This window comes from Heterocephalus glaber, unplaced genomic scaffold, assembly GCF_053883595.1.
Source record: "Heterocephalus glaber isolate CG9 unplaced genomic scaffold, H.glaber_assembly_v1.0 deba00001452, whole genome shotgun sequence".
In the NCBI taxonomy this organism is placed as follows: domain Eukaryota; kingdom Metazoa; phylum Chordata; class Mammalia; order Rodentia; family Bathyergidae; genus Heterocephalus; species Heterocephalus glaber.
The window spans coordinates 19,015,172-19,031,529 of NW_028258302.1; the positions used below are offsets into that span (position 1 = coordinate 19,015,172).

Sequence of the window (16,358 nt, forward strand, 5' to 3'; positions counted from 1 at the left end):
GTCTTTCACTTTGTCCTGCATCGTATGAAGTGAGACTGCTGGGAACCAGGAGGAGGGAAGTCAAACAATACTCACCAAGATCACACAGTGGCATGCAGGGATTTATCAGGAGGGACACCAAAGCCTGTGCTCTGAAACATGACCCTCAAATGAGACTCTGAAAGACAGGAGAGTCCCCTGGGCCATACTAACATGAAAGCACATGGAAGTCCCTAGGAACCCGGGCCTTCACGCCTGTGCCCATCTGACAGCTACCCAGAACCAAACAAAAAACAGGCCTGGGACACCACAGTCCACCTGAAACTCAGGCAGCATAATTTTTTCCAAGTATGTATTTTATTTATATGTATTCCCATACATTAAACATGAGTAACAGTTTGTAACCCAACTTATCCAGCATCACATGGGGGCTGCATGTCCTGACCGTGATGGAAACAGGTGTGACTGGCCTTGCTAAAGGAAAGCATGACCATTTCCACAATTTGGAGGCAATCTAAATTAGCCCAGAGAATGACTTTATTCCCCTCAACAATTCAGCCCCCAAAGCACTGACATCGTCTTTCCAGGTAGAGTTTCAGGTGTAGCAAGTTTCTGAGTTTCAGCTGTGCTGCTGAGCTGTTGGCCCAAGTTCTGCCAGCCCCAAAGTTTCTATGGCAACAAACAATGAACTTGGCTCCCTTCAACCCCAAGTCTTTCCTTTATTCCCATTTTCTTCCTATCTCCCAGGGATTTCTGGGGTGCACTGAATCATGCTGTTGAACCTTCTTCTTGGGAGACCTAAAGCACTACAGCCTCTTCTCCGTCACTGTCCACCTTTCTAGTCCCAATTTAACAGGTGTGCTGCTTGATCCTAGGACCACCTGTCCACTCTGGTAAGGCTAGCAGGTCCCTCCTGCCCTTCACCAGTATGGGGCTCAGGCACACGTGATTTTAAAGGCACACCCTCTCACCTCCAGTATGTCATGAGCCCCTGGGGTGAGAAGGAACTTTTAGGGACCCCCTGACCTTTCCCTGATTCTGAGAATCTGACTATTTGGGCCCAAGAGTAGGGAACAGAGACCCTGTCTCCTCCATCCCTTGCCCGAGGGATGCAGCTGAGGTGCCTCTGAGATCAGCCACAAGTCAGTGGCTTCTTCAGGGGGACATTTTCCAAATGCAGAGCTGCCGAGACAGAGGAGGCAGGCTTTACACAAAGAATCGAGGGAGACCTTGATCCTTGCCTTGTTGCTGCCCTGGTGGTCCAGGTTCTGCTCCTGTATTTGGAGAGCAGGAGTCTTGTCTGTCTGTGGTAAGCCCCACTCTTCTATCACCCATATGCAGTCTCACTTACTTGTGATGCGCAGATCTTGTTCCCTAACTGGCCCCACTATTCCTACGGTCAGACTCCAGTTTGGACTCTGTGTTTCCCCCCTCATCAACCTGATCCCGAGCTTTGGGAGCAGAGGCAGCTTGGGGTAGCCCTGAACAAATTCACACACTCCAAGAAGCCTGGTGACTCCTCCAACAATGACATGAGCCAAAGGGAACATGGGTGCCATGAGAGCAAGTGAGAGCAAGCAGTGTGGACAAAGGAGACCTGATAGCAATGTGCTCCATGGCAGCAGAAGTCTCTTGGGCAGAAGGGGGAAGAGCTGAAAAAGTCTTCCTTCAATAAAATCCACATCTTCTCCAGAGAGCAGCACTGTGGAATCCCAGTCAGCCAGTGAAGAGGTCCACTCAGCCAGTGCTGGCCCAGCATGGGCCCTCGCTGAACCCTGCCCAAAGCCAGGAGCACTGGTCTGTGCTGCTCTGTGCCCAGGGTGCAGAGAAGAGTGCATCTGGTGGCCTGGCAGCTGGTCCCACTTCTCTGCTTTCAGCACAGGGAGTCCAGCGATTCTGAAGAAAAAGAATGACTGGCCACCATCTGGGTCCTCATCCAAAGTGTTTCTTAGTGCTGGAAAGGATCTGACACTTGGGTTTAAAACTTACAGCTTTTATTCGAAGACTTAAGAAGAAACAACTTTCTGCTACAAGCCCTAGGCACTTGATGTGTTACTATCTTGCCTTTTGGCAGGCAGAAGTTCTGATGCCACTCAGTGCAATTCCACCATCCTACGGCTTATGAGGTGCTGCACTCTGACCTGCTGGGCCTGGCACCAAGGCCTGGTAGCCTGTGCCACTCCACTGTCTTTAAGGGGGTTCATCTGCCAAGAGGAGAGTCTGTGCCATTTTGCCACTTGCAGATCAAGAGCTCCCTGATCTGCCAACCATGGGGACTGAAAAACCTTAGGATGAGGGCAGACTTGGTAGAAACAGCACGGTCTGCCCAGGGAGACATCTTAAGGTTTGAGCACCATCTTCTGGTCAGTATTTGGCTCCTGAGGCCACCTCTCCTTTAAAGACTTCCCTTACCCTTCGGGATGGGAAGATCCCAGAACTGACAAGCTCAACTGATTTAGATATCAGAAAAAGGAGGATGGGAGGTGGGAGGAGTTGGCTGGGGCGAGCTGGCCTGGGCTGGAACTCACTGTTGCCAGGATTGCCTCCACAAAGCCAATGCCAGTGAAGACAATAGCCAGCCCCTGAAAATACTGGTCAGAACCAAGGCTCTACCTCTGCGCTTTTAGCTGTGCCCACCTGCCTGTGTGCCTGTGTGCAGCAATAAAAGCTCCACCTATGACCACCTCAACCCCATGTGCATCACATGGTGATGTACCTCACAGCCGTGGTGGGTGGGGCACACCTGACTGGAAAAAGGGGTGGGCTTATCTCTCTGGCAGTGTGCAGCATGAGGGTGAGTGATCAAACTGGACACCCTCTCCACAAGGGGTCAAGCCACACTAAGAAGCAGGGGGCCCTGCCTGCTGTATAAACAGTGCACTAGCCTACTCCAACCTTTGGGCATCAAGGAAAAGATAAATGCTAGTCATTCTTTCTAAACGGCAGGAACCAACATCCATCTAATTGCACTTCATAATGGATTCCACAAACCATTAATTACCAGATTATGTTTTAGGAACTAAAGATAAAAGGCTTTGTGAAATTCAGACTCCAAAGGATCACTGACCTGCAATAAGCATGTAGCCTAGGAGAGCTCATACAGCTGGCTGCGCACAAGGCAAGCGGCCTGGCCTGGTGGCAGGAGCAGAGCTAGGGGCAGCCTGCTGCTCTTGTTTGTGCAGGCACAGAGTGGCCTGCCAGCTGCAGGTTCATTAGGAACATCATCAACTCCAGAGGAAGCGAGGGAGGCAGTCAGGGTGGGCAGAAGTATTAACCTTTGATTAGAGGAAGAAGATGAGGAGAACATGGAAACATTGTGAGATGCAACCTTCAGGGAATGCCATGAGGAACATCCCAGAAGGCAGAGACCATCTGTTGCTGGATGGCTTGGGATGAAACACTCCCAGGAGAAACACACCAAAGGCTCTATTTCAGGAAGGGCTGACTCTACAGACTAGGTGGGACCTGGCATGGAAATGGCGTTATTAACACTGCCACCCTACTGCCTGGTGCAAGCACAGCCCCAGAAAGTAGATGGAGCTGAGCAGAGGGGAGGCTGGGAAAAGTGAAGAGGAAGCGCAAGTGTGTTTCAGGCCGGGGTCTCCACGGAGTCTGCTGTGCTTCCCTTTCACTTTCAAATGGCCAGAGGGACAGGCAGGTCTGCAGTCTACTCTGTGCGCTCAGTCCCCACCTAAGTGCCTTTCTGTCCTCTGAGAGCTGCTGACGTGTCACACTTCCCTGACCCTCAGCTCCCATCCCACCGCTCTTTCAGACTGTTTCAGAGGTGGGGTCAGGGAGGTCTGAACAATAGCCTGGGGGAAGGAGGCTGTTGGTTATGAGGGACAGAGCATAGGCATCCATGACGCAGACACTGGGTATGAGAGCAGTGGAGATTCTGTCTGTCCTTCGAGTGAGGCCATTTGGGTTGGTGCTAGGCTAAGACGCTCACCACTCGGGTCAGCAGGGAAGGGCAAAGGCCAGGATTCGGAGCTTCCTCTCTGAAGCAAATGCAGTCCTTTGCCAGTGAGCAGCCTTGACACTCACTTGGCCTCACCACAGATCAGGGTCACAGTACCATCCAGCAGATCCTCCACAGTCACCGCCACGAGCTCAGAGCTGGCCTGAGATGTCTGAGAGTCTGGCAAAGTCACAAACACCTGCGACCCAGCAAGCTGGGTCTCCTCCAGGGTGATCACCTGCTCAGTCGGGGCTGCCGGCTCTGAAGTCTGGATCACCTGAAAAGGAAAGAGCAGGGGGCTGCTCTGGGCAGTGTCCACAGTATGCACCCCAGAATTTACATGGCTTCCGTCTCATGCTGTAATGATGATATTTGTATTTTCACCTGAGGAGAACAATTACTTGTGCCTAATGGGAAGAGGCAAGTCTAACACACCAGTGATGCAAAAGAGAAGGCAAGCAAACAATTTAACTCCATGTACTAAATTGCTATAATTTTGCTTAGTATGCCATCTCGGGGTGCCCAGACTGTATGATTACACACCAGTGAACACTGGCTCAGTTTCTCACACTGGGTTTTCCTGTCTTGAGGATGATACTGCAGGGCTAAGTGCCATGTGAGAGCAATGCCACTGTAGGCGGGTGGTCTTGTGCCCGAAACACGGAAATGGGGTGATTTACAGAAGCCAGGCCTGCCAGGGGTGGCATCCCCGGGCCCCTGTGGGGCTGAGAGCCTTCTTGGGGCAGCACAGCTTCAGTCTCAGAGGAAGACAAGCTCATTCATTCAGCTCAGGAGGCCGATAGGGCAGGCTCCCCCTCTCCTCAGGTCACACATAACCCTCCCAGAGCTGCACGATCTGCTGAAAGCAGCCTTCCTGGCTCTGGGAGAACTCTTCCGTGGCTAAGCACACCCAGTTCCTTCCTGAACCTCCAAGTTGATGCTCTGACCTGTGGACCCTAGCACAGCTTGATGTTCTTGATATTTTTACACCAGTGAGCTCCCAGAGGGCACAGCCACCTGCTCTTGAGAACCAGCCAAGAGAGGAGAACAAGCACACAAGTGTGGAAGGCAAGCTCAGCTACTTCTCTGGTACGGAGTGAAGACAGCAACTGTGATATTTAATCAACAGTTATCTAACATCATAGTTTTCAAACAGGTTTTCTTTATTTTAGGATTGGAGCCCCCCATGCAAGACATCTCACCAAGAACTCTAATATAAAAAAAATGAAAGCAGAGAGGCTCTGGTAATGTGACAACAGGAGTGTCACCTGAGTCCTGCCCACCTGACCTGCCCTCTGTCCTCCGGGGCTCTACATGTGACTGAGCAGTGGGACAGTCCAACAGATTAAAGCCTCCACTTACAGTTCCTCTCCAACCCATCTACAGGTCACTAAAACTTGGCTGAGCTCAGTTTATCTTTTCTGGTACCCTCTCTATAGATCAGGAGGAAGAGTAAGAGAAGACCAGGGAAACACAGAGACTGGGTCAAGCTTAGACTCAAAACAATGCAAAGAGATGGGCTTCTCAGCAGGTAAGGAGAGGCCCAGATGTGTACAAATATGGCCATGTCCAGCCAGGGGAGCCACCTGTGGGCTTCACCTGCAGTGGTCCCTGCCTAACAAAGAGCTTGGCCACCCCTCTTTTAAGGTCTCCTGCACACCTCACACATTTCAAGGAATCTCTCAGAAGGCAGGAAATTTGTGAATGGGAGGAAAAACAAAGGTTCTTCTACTTTTGGAAATTCTGTCTGCCTTAGGGGCCACTGGGAGACTAGAATTTTCTGTTCTGTTTGGTAAGAGGTCCAGAAGCACTTAAGGTCATGGACGTATTACTCACAGAGCCTGAAAGAGCCCCGGGGAATAAGATTGAATGGTGGGACAGAGGCACCTCCACCGAAGCCCTAGGAACCCCGTGACTGCAATCTGTGTCCCTGCGGGCCCCAGAATTACCTGCACCATCTGGGAGGTGGCTTCCTGGGTTTCAGTCCCCGTCACCTTTGGGTGCTCAGACTCCAGGTGGCCATCCAGCTGAGCCTGGGAAGTGAAGAGCTCCCCACAGAGCTCGCAGGGGAAGGTGCTCTCTGACTGCTTAAAGTGCTCCGTGGTGACGTGGTGCTGCAATGCTCCAGGGAAGCGGAAAGTGGCTGCACAGTACAAGCACCTGAATGGCTGGGACCCTGGAGGAGGGGAGGCAGAAGAGATGGGCTGCAGGTGGAATGACTGACACAGTAGGGAAATGTGAGAGCAAGGAGTGTGAGGACTGTGATGGAAAGGCACAGCTGGGTTTTGGGGGATATGAAGCTGGTACCATTTGGAGGGGCCTTCAAAACACAAATACAGAATAAATGACAGATACAGAACTAGATGCAAAGCCTTGAAGTGACCCCTTCAAGTAAGAGGCTCTCAAAGTCCAGTTTCCTTAGCATTAGATTTAGGCTAAATTTGCTCTGGCTGAAGCTCATTATCCATTTAGCAGTGGGCAATGGTGCCAATGATACCATCTTTCATTGTTGTAAGGAGTACACTTTCAGATCTCCAGGCGGGACAAACAGCACCTCTATCTGCTGTGCACCAGGCGGCAGTCAGGTGCCACTGCAGCACCTGCATGTGCACAAACATCCAGACTTACAGGACAAGTGTCTGCGGGCTGGAATAAAATCCCTAACACTGGAGGGTGCACTTTTAATTCATAGGAAACAAATGTTCTAGGAAGGAGGAGGTAAGTGATGAAGAGTTAGGTACATTCCTAAACCAGGAATCAAAGCAGTCTGGGTTTATATAACGTTCAGAGACCAAAGCCAATGGCCTTCAGCTCTGTGCTCTAACTCCAGTGCTCTGATGGCAGGGTAAACACTGGGTAGAGAGACACACGTGTCCACAAGTCACAAGTGGAATCCAGAGTCACTCTGAGAAGCTGGATCCTTCTCTCAATCAATTTATTTCTTATGTTTTTCTTTGCCCTTATGAGTGAGTGACCTCAAATCTATGTCAGATTAAGACTAAAATAATATTTAGGGTAAACTACAAAATCTAAGTGATAAAAAGGTGTTTAATTGGTAGTATTTTTTCTTTTTTAATGCTCATTAAAAATGGTGCATCTTGGGGCCAGGGATCTAGCTCAGTGGTTTCGCTGCCTGCTGTGCAAGTGCATGGACCTGAGTTCAATCCCCGGTACCAAAAACAAAAACAAAAAATGGTGCATCTTACGTGGGAAGTAGGAGGCTGAGGCAGGATTTCACATTAAAGCTCAGGCTGAGCAATCTAGGGACTCAGTGAGACCCTGTCTCAAAAAAACAAACAAAAAGGTGCACTTTATACTGGCATTTTAGATTTGATGAAATAAGCAACAATGACAACCATGGCTAATACTTAAGGGATACTTACTGGCACAAGGCTATCATACTTCAGTTACCCTATAAGGTAGATACTACAATTGCTCCCACTTTCTAGGTAAGGAAACTGAGGTAAGTGACTTAACCGGGGTTGCACAGGAGTGAGTGGTGGAGACAAGACTCACAGCCAGACAGTCTGGCCCAGAGCATCCAGAAGGGACACTGACCTGAATGCTGGCACTTGATGTGAACCTGCAGCAGAGCTGGAGTGGGGAAGAGCTCCTTACACTGCTCACATTCGTGGAACTTTAGATCTGTGAAGTACAGAGGAAAGAAGTGATGGGAACGGAAAAAAGATGGCTCCTCTGAGACTTGTGAGGAACAGAGCTGGGGTGGGTGAGGACCGACACTGCCCATGCCATCTACCACGTGTGTGACCTCACACCTCAGGGAGGTTCGTGTAAATCGGTAGTGAAGAACACTCATCTGGTCCAGACTGTCTGGATGCAAAGAGGGTTGTGAGATTAAATGAGGAAATACACATGGAGTGCTTGGCTGGTGCCCTGCACACAGGAAATGCTCTATACTGACAGCTGTTGTGATTATGCCCAAATTTATCTGCAAGGCAGGTATTAATAACTCCCATTCTGAGAAGGAAATGGGCTCAGAAAAGAGAAGTCACTTGCCAAGGTCATGCAGCTGGTAAGTGCTGGAGTCAGGATTTCTTGCTGGGCAAGTCTGCCACCAAAGCTGACACCTTCCCACACAACCGTGACTGGGTCTTACTCAGGGGCTGGCAGGAGCTCACACTGCTCTAGGTTTCCAGGAGTGAGAATCGTTGCCACCCAAGCTACTGCTATGATGGGTGGGTGTGGCACCTTTCAGGATGCTGAGACAGAAGAGAGGCAATCGCCACAGCACCACAGCACACCACAGCACACCACAGCACTGAAGCCAGCATTTCTGGATAGAAGCCAGGATACTAATGCATCAAGCCCCTCCCATAACCACCTCACACCAGGTCCGAGCTCCCCCAGACTCACCTGCATGCTCTGCTTTGATGTGCCTCTTGTGCTCAATGGTGTTGGAAAAGGTTTTGTCACAGGAGCTGCACTGAAGCGATGAGAACTTGGATGATCGATGGTTCTGAGCAGCAAATACATCTGGGTGGTGGGTCCGATTGTGATACCACAAACCAGACAATTGCTATAAGGAATTTGGGAAATGTTAGGCCTTGGAAAGTTCTCAGATAAGCTCATGGATGTAGAATCACACTCTCCTACCCATCACACTGAGTATGGAGGTGAGGAGAGGCTGGTGTCTGTGGGAATAAGGCAACTGGGAACCTATGAAGAGGCCACTCAGGCAAGGCTGAGCTGAGTCCTCCATAAGCCCTCACTGCTCACAAGCTGATGGGGGACGTTGGCATATTCCCAGTGAGGCGGAAGCTAAGGCACAGAGGGATTAAATGACTTACCCAAGAACACACAGTTAGTAAACAGGAGGACCAGGATTAAGCCTGGCCTCTGGCCTGGAACATCTGTTTTTCACACTGAGATGTGTCTCACTGCTTCCCAGATTCCCAGGGGTGTAGCAGAACAATGTGCTAGAGGAAGAGTCAATTGGCTCCAGGAGCAAGCATCCCTCTCTGCCCCAGGTTCTAGACCAGCACCAAGAATACTGAATACAATTCCTCAGTGTCCTAGAGATCAAGCCCAGGTCTTATTCAGTTGTGTCACACTAATGTCACAGCACAAGGCCTGACACAATGTTGGCTCTCTATTTCTAAATCAGCTGCTATGCTTCTGTCTATATCTCAACCTTACAGATGCCAGCAAGGACATTTCTTTCCAGGCCAATTTCTGACAGATGGGGTTTCTCTTTAGTTCTACATGGGATTTCACTTTAATTACATGCCAAGTTCCAAGGTAAATACACACAGCCCTTCCCTGGGAGTTAAAAAAACAACAAAGTAATTCTGGGTGGCTCCCCATTATCACTCTCGTGTTCCTGAAAACAGGTAGCACAGAGTGGGAGCATCCAAAGGGAAAGTCAGCATTTAGCTCAGGACAAGACTGACGTCTAAGAGACAGGTTAAGAATCCTCTGCTCCAGTTTCAGCCCCCACTGCAACACTGGTCAGGTCGCCTCAGAGAATCTGAATGACAAGCTGCCTTTTAGCTTTTGGAGTGCTGGGGATCAAACCCAGGGCCTCATGCATGCTAAGCATGCATACCACCACTGAGCTGCACCCCGAGCCTGTCACAAGAATCAAACTGTCACCTCTTGAAGACGAGATAAGACAAGCTGCAGGTCACAAACATGAACATCAGGGAGCCAAATGTAGAGTAGGGCAGGTGCTGGGGGAAGCTTCCAGTGGCACAGGAGGTCACCTGGTAAGCCTTGTTGCAGATCCCACAGCTGAAGGGCTTCCCTCCGACATGGGTCACCATGTGACGCTCCAGCATGGAAGGAGCACTAAAGATCTTCCCACAGGTGGGGCAGGGGTGGTACTCCTTGGAATGCACCTCATGGATATGCTTCCGGTGATCCTGCAGAGTGGGGAAACTCATCCTGCATTTCTTGCAATCATAAGGATCTTCTATGTCTGTTTCCAAGAAGGACATGAGCAAGAGGAAGAGGCACAGAGGGGAAAAAACACCACAGGCAGCAATTAGTAAAACATGGTTGCTATGTGTAACAAGATGTAAGTCTCTGTTTAGATGTCATGTAGGCCCCAGGACCCTGAACCAGTGCAGCAATGCCAACTGCCCCCTACCTTCACCCTAGGAGATGGGCTGCACTGAGCCTTCTGTATTAACCATCTATGAAACAGCAAAGAGTTCATCTTAATTCCTCATTTTATACCCTAAATGTTAAATTCTACTTCACCACTTTCCAAGGGGTATCACCCTTGCCCTTCCTGTTTGCAGTGGCATTTTGAGTTCTGTAGTTCTCTGTACAGATTTCCAACATACCTAGCACCACTATTTTTTTTTTTTTTTTTTTTTTTTTGGTCATCAGCAGTATGAGAAGTACTTCTTGGCTCCCCATTTTATTTTTTTTCCAGTACCGGGAATTGAACTCAGGACTTTGCACTTGCCAGGCAGGTACAGCGCCACTGAGCTACACCCCAGCCAGGTCCTCACTTTAGATACAACAATAAAACCCTGTGCATAGATGACATTTAATGAGTGCCTTATAGAGGCACTTTCTAAGTGTATTGTAAATCCCTTACTCCTTCCAATAGCCCTGTGAGTAGGTTCCATTCTTATTTTATAGTCTGGGAAAAACCAAGGTTTAGAGAGTTAAGTTCGTATCTTACACAAGCATGTAATAGGAAATGGCCCTCATTCACAAGCCCATGGTCTGAGCCACATGTTCAATTGGACATGCTAACTCCTCAGTGTGACCTCAAACATAAGTAGCACTGGTGGAGAATATACTTGTCACCTGGGTGGCAAAAAACTTCGGTCTTTCTCTTAAAGCAACAGAAAGAAAAATGTTTTCATAATAAAATCCGCTCCCCACAAGAAAGGCCCAACCCACAAGCCAATCTTGCGTGTGCACTGACTCAGATTAAAGCAGAAATTCTGACGTGCAGCAGCATTTGGTATCATTAACTAGTTTCCCTGTGGATAGTACCTCTTGAAATCTCAGTGTCACACTGTCTTTTAACAGAGATTTCTGTGAGCAATGATGTGGCCCTCAGAAATGCAAGGAATGGGAGAGGGTGTGTGTAGCCTGGAGGAGAGAGGGGGCTGAGTGATGATACACAGTACTCCAGGACATGGCAAAGTATCTTGGGTCCTTTCCATTCTGAAAATTAACATCTTCCCACTTCCTGATTCTCATGTGATGTTACTAGGAAAAGAAGATTAAAGCACAATGTCGTCTTAAGAAGTTAAGAGGACATTAACATTGTGGCATTGGATCCAAGCCAAATCCCACCCATCTGCAAGTCTACTGTAATTGAATTTTTGGGACAGTCTTGGTAACTCCTTAGGGGGAAGAGGACACACTTTGTACTCCTCCTGCATGACCCAGTGTTCACTCACATGCTGGGCACACAGGAGCTCTGGTAAAATCCTTGTTGGCTGGCTGACAACAGACATGGACGTGTTTACATAAAGCACATGTTGTGAGACACTATTTACCCAAGCTAGAAGCTGGTATGTGGGAAGATGGGTGGGGAGTGGAGAAGGGGGAGTGGGGAGGGGAAAGAGGATATGCAAGGCACCTGGCTTGCAAATCAGACAAGCTCTAATGGTGACAGATGGTACCCGACGGGGGTGCTCTGATCACTAATAACAATATCTGGCATTTATTGCACACTTTTGTGTGTCAGGCATGGAACTTCATCCTTACATATGACAGCCATTTAATTCTTACAACAACCTAAGGTAGTGGCATTGTGTTATTTGCTCTGGGTTAGAAGGGGCTAAGAGGCTTAGAAAGGCAAAGAAATTTGTTTAAGGTCTCAAGAAAAGTTAGTGGAAGAGTCAAGATTCATGTCCAAGGCTGTGTGATTTCAAAGTCCAAGCTTTCAGCCTGCCTGCTATTCTACACTGACTATGTGCTGGCTATAACAAGGGAGGCTTGCGGAAAGCACAAGGGGGCCAGCTACATGATGCAATAAAAACCTCAGGATTTCTTTTTCCTTCACACATGTATGTATGTGAGTGTGTTTTGAATAAAAGTATATATTTGTATATTAGAAGAAGGGGAGAAAGACAGGGATAGACTGTACTGAGGGAAATACAGTGGTACCTTGGTTCATGAATGCTTTTGTTTGTGGAACAATTTGTTGCACAAACAAAAGCATTTGGCAAAATTTTGTTTTTGTTTGTGAACTCTGCAACAGGTGATGAACAAGATCGTGGCCATCTTTTTTGCATGAACATGAACGAACATGGCCATTTTCCCCAGAATCATGCAACAAATTAACTTTGTAAACCAAGGTACCACTGTACAATACACTTGAAAGAGAAGACGGAGCAGGAGGCTTTGAACGGAACATGTCCAGCTACAACAGTAACTATGACAGTAGGAGGAACTCAGACAGGGTCAGGCCTGCTCCTGTGGCAAAAGGCAGGCGCGAATAGAGGATGAGAGTGGAGGAAGGCGGGGGAGAAAACAGTTCAGTGGATTAATGGAAACATTCCAACACCCTGGGAGCCTGTCAGTTACAGAGGCTCTCTTTCAAATATAATTTGTGTCTGTGCAGGCCAAAAAGTGCCAGGTGGGCTAAAGAGGAAGACAAGGAAACAACCTAGACAGAGAGAAATCAGTAGCATGCAGTGGAATGTTAAAATAGGAAGGAGAGACTGTGCAGTTTGTAGGAGACTAGGGGAAGGGAGCACACTAAATGGGGCCCAGCTCTGGTGGAGTGCCATCTCTGTTATGACTGCTACATGCTTTCTCAGTGCCAAGCCTGGCCCCAAGCGCCTGACACTCACAAATTCAGTACATACTGTGAAAGGTGTGCAGGTGGATGGAGAGGCCATTGGCTTGCCTGAAGCCCTTGCCACAGTCCCTGCAGACATATGGTTTGTCCCCGGTGTGGGTCCTCACATGGCGGGACAGCTCAATGGACTGGGCAAACACAGCATCACAGTACTGGCAAGCATACATTTTTCCTGCAAATATACACGAGCTTATGAGAACCAGTACTAAACATGGCATTTCTACAAACAAAATCTAATTCTAAGAAACACACCAGGGAAACGTCCTCTGGGCAATGACATTAAAATCTCAGGTAATCTGTAATACACTAGATGAGGTCTGACCATAAACACAGCTCATCACACAGAGGGTGAGTAGAGGGACAGGGACAGACTTCTCATTACACAAGAGTACCCATCTCTTCATCAGGCTGCCATGACGGTGAAAGAGCTCATTCTGCCTTTGGCCAACAGATACATCCCTGTGACCAGAAATGTATGAATTTACATCACCTTGCAGGGTAAACAGCATGAATTTGTGACTGCACACAAATGTCAGACATGGATTCAGAATAAACCTTTTTTTCTTCTTTTGCAGCACTGGGGATAGAGCCCAGGGCCTTTGCATTGAGCTACGAGCCTCAGCTTTGCTTAAAATTTTAAAATTTTGAGATAGAGTCTTACTAAATTGCTGCAGCTGAGCTTGAACTTGCGATTCTCCTGCCTAGTCAAGTGGCACCATGCCCAGCTTAAGAATGAAAGCCTTTTCTAGAGACTTGCTATAAAGTTATTACATATTCCTTGGTTTCTCAACTTTCTCACACACATAACGAGGATATAATAACTACACTACCAAAGACTGTTAGAAAAACAGGTAAAGAGCAAGTCTGGGGATTGGCACTGGTACAAAAACTGGACCAGCTGAGGCTCCCAGTTCCCTCATGGGCTAAGGGAGGAAGTAGGGCCATCAGGGAGGTGAGGCTGCAGACCAGCCCTCCTTGGTCCTAGGCCCTATTTCTACCACAGCAATCAGCCTCATTTTCATATTTTACTTGCTAGGGTTTGAAATAAGATTTTGCTAGGAAAAAGGGGTTTCTTGAGTAAAGGGTTGAAATGACTGAGAAGCCAGGGGCTTAGTCCTTGACCTTCTCCACCCTCACTTACTACATGATCTCATCTCAGAGCCCTGTACTGACCTGCACACTGATAGCTCCACTATCCCCTAGAACTCCACACTTACCCTCCCAACTCTGCCTGCTCTACCATTCCACTCAGAGCGCCACCAGGCATCTCAAATGGACCACCATCAAAGCAAGGCTCCTGCCACCCGCCCCACAGCCTCCCATCTCATTCAATGAGGTGCCCCTCACTCTGCTGCTCATGCCCCAAGCCCCACAGCCATCCATAATTCCTCTCCTCCCCCACATCCCATATCCAATCCATCATGAGTCCTGTTACCTCTCTCTGTCAACCCCCATTAAGACCTCTAGCTGACAATGCCACCCTCCTGACTGGACCACTACAACTGCCTCCTTCTGCCTGTGTCAGCACTAAACTCTCACCCTGGAATGGGTCATTGGCCATAGTGGCCCGAACTAACTAAGAATGTAAATCACATATTATCATACCTCTGTTCAAAATCCTCCTGTGGTTTCCTGTGGTCAATAGAATAATGGGGCCCAAAGATGCTTGTATCCTAAACCCTGAAACTTGTTAACTGCTACCTCACATGGCAGAAGGACTTGAGAGCTGTGACTGAGTGAAGAATCATGTGAGGATTATTCAGATGGCCCAAGGGAATCCAGAGGGTCCTAGCAGAGGGAAGGAGAATCAGAGGAAGCATGGTGACAGAAGCAGAGGCTGGAATGCTGTTGCCATGGGCCAAGGACTACGGGTAGCCTCTCAAGGCCAGGAAAGGCAAAGAACAGATCCTCCTCTGGTGCCTCCATCAGAAGGAACACAACTCTGTGCAACCATGATTTTAGCCTTGTCAGACCCATTTTTTAACTTCCAGTTTCCAGAATGGAAAAATAACACGTTTGTGTTATTTTAAGCCACTATTCTGGCAATTTGTTAAAGCAGCATTGAAACTGACCTTCTTCACATAACAGTCCTTACCTAGATATGAGACCCCACAGGACTTGGCCTCGGTGACATCTCTTAACACACTCCCCTCACAGACTCTGCTTTAGCTCCTTCTTGTTTTCTGTGGTCTCTCAAGCAGACAAAGCTCATTCCCACTTTGGGGATCGGGCTCTACACTTGATGCTCTTCTTCTAGATCATCTATTGGGTCCACTGCCCACTGTATTTGGGTTTCAAAATTAACATCCTTTCTCACAGGCATTGCTCATGGCAGGAACAGCACCTACTCTCAACCCTATCATTCCCTGCTGCTTATCTGGTTTTATTTTTCTTCACAGCAGTGGCTACACTCTGGATTTCTACTGCACATTTATTTACTGTCTGTTTTACTCCTTGCAGTGCAAACTCCATGTATGTATTTATAATAGTCCCCATGCTGTAAACAGCATTCAAGAAATGCTTTAATCAGCAAATATTTGAGGGCTGACTATTGCCAAGATCCCCAAATTCAGTGTGTGTGTATGGGGGTGTGTGTGCTATGAGCTCTACCTTCACAGAGCCTGCACTCTAAAGGGGGAGACTATAAACTAGTAACATAGACACGCATCACATGACAGGCACTATGGAGAAGAAAGATGTGGGGAGCAGGCTGGGATGCTGAGATTCCCTCCACGTAGTGGGGAGGACTTGAAGAGAAGGTAAGGTGTGAGGGAAACCTTGAGGGAGGTGAGGAAGTGAAGCATGAAGAGGGAGGCGCCCCAAGAAAGGGAACAGCAAGAACAAAAGTCCTAGAGCAAATGGCTGTCAAGGCTGAGCTCTGGCAAGGAAACTAAAATGGGCAGAACGAACTGAGGGAGCAGGACAGTAATGAGTGAGAGTCAGGGAGGAATCAGGGGACTTAATCTGATAGCCTAGCAGGCTATCAGAAGGACTTCAGATTTCACACTGTGTAAGATGAAAGTCACTGTAGGGTTTTGAGCAGAGAAGTGACCTGAGGTGCTTTAGTTTAAAAAGTACTGAGGGAAATGCCAAGAGCAAGGAATTAGTTAGGAGGGTATTGTAATAATGCAGGGGAGGTGATGGAGGCATTCTTAATTACCATACATATAGTTTGCTCCAAACTATATCTAGACTCCTCCAGAAGCCTTCCCTGACAACACACTTCCTCCCCTCCAACTGGGCTGGAACCCCTTTGCCTTCAGCCCTGATATAACTCCATATTACACCACCGCTCATCTGTACCGTAACTGTCTCCCAACCCAGGTCACCAGCTATGGGAGCACGTAATTCCAGTTTGTCACTCAGCATCTGTCACTGCCTGATCAACAGTAGGTGCTCCAGGAGGTCTTTCTCAGGCTTGAACTACACATCAAAGCTCAAAGAATTCCTGGCTATGTAAATTGTGTAACTATAAAGTCACAATACTATGCTGGCCAGCCTCTCCTCAGAAACCCTCACAGCAAGCATTTGACATGCCTGTGTACAGACAGAGGCCTGGTAATTGTGGGCCGTGTGTATGAGCTCTAGTTTTGTTTGTAATTTCCCTGACATGTCCATTGTGCC

General features: G+C 48.3%; 1 protein-coding gene across 8 annotated transcripts in view; it reads right to left on the reverse strand.

The window, feature by feature from the left end:
• Nucleotides 1–314: 314 nt before the first annotated feature.
• The window catches only part of Zbtb40 (zinc finger and BTB domain containing 40), a 71,099-nt gene continuing 55,055 nt past the window's right edge, over nucleotides 315–16,358 (reverse strand). For 5 of the 8 annotated variants that reach the window (XM_021263024.2, XM_021263020.2, XM_087215608.1 and 2 more), the window contains 7 exons: nucleotides 12,742–12,906; nucleotides 9,661–9,875; nucleotides 8,312–8,474; nucleotides 7,496–7,582; nucleotides 5,887–6,113; nucleotides 4,024–4,214; nucleotides 315–3,254 (listed from right to left, as the gene is read on the reverse strand). In XM_021263024.2, the coding sequence (XP_021118683.2) occupies nucleotides 3,065–3,254; nucleotides 4,024–4,214; nucleotides 5,887–6,113; nucleotides 7,496–7,582; nucleotides 8,312–8,474; nucleotides 9,661–9,875; nucleotides 12,742–12,906 (1,238 nt within the window). In that variant the 3' untranslated portion in view covers nucleotides 315–3,064. Of the gene's footprint in view, nucleotides 4,215–5,886; nucleotides 6,114–7,495; nucleotides 7,583–8,311; nucleotides 8,475–9,660; nucleotides 9,876–12,741; nucleotides 12,907–16,358 lie in introns of all 8 variants that reach the window. The other 3 variants (XR_002396962.2, XM_021263023.2, XM_004850529.4) reach the window with 3 other exon arrangements.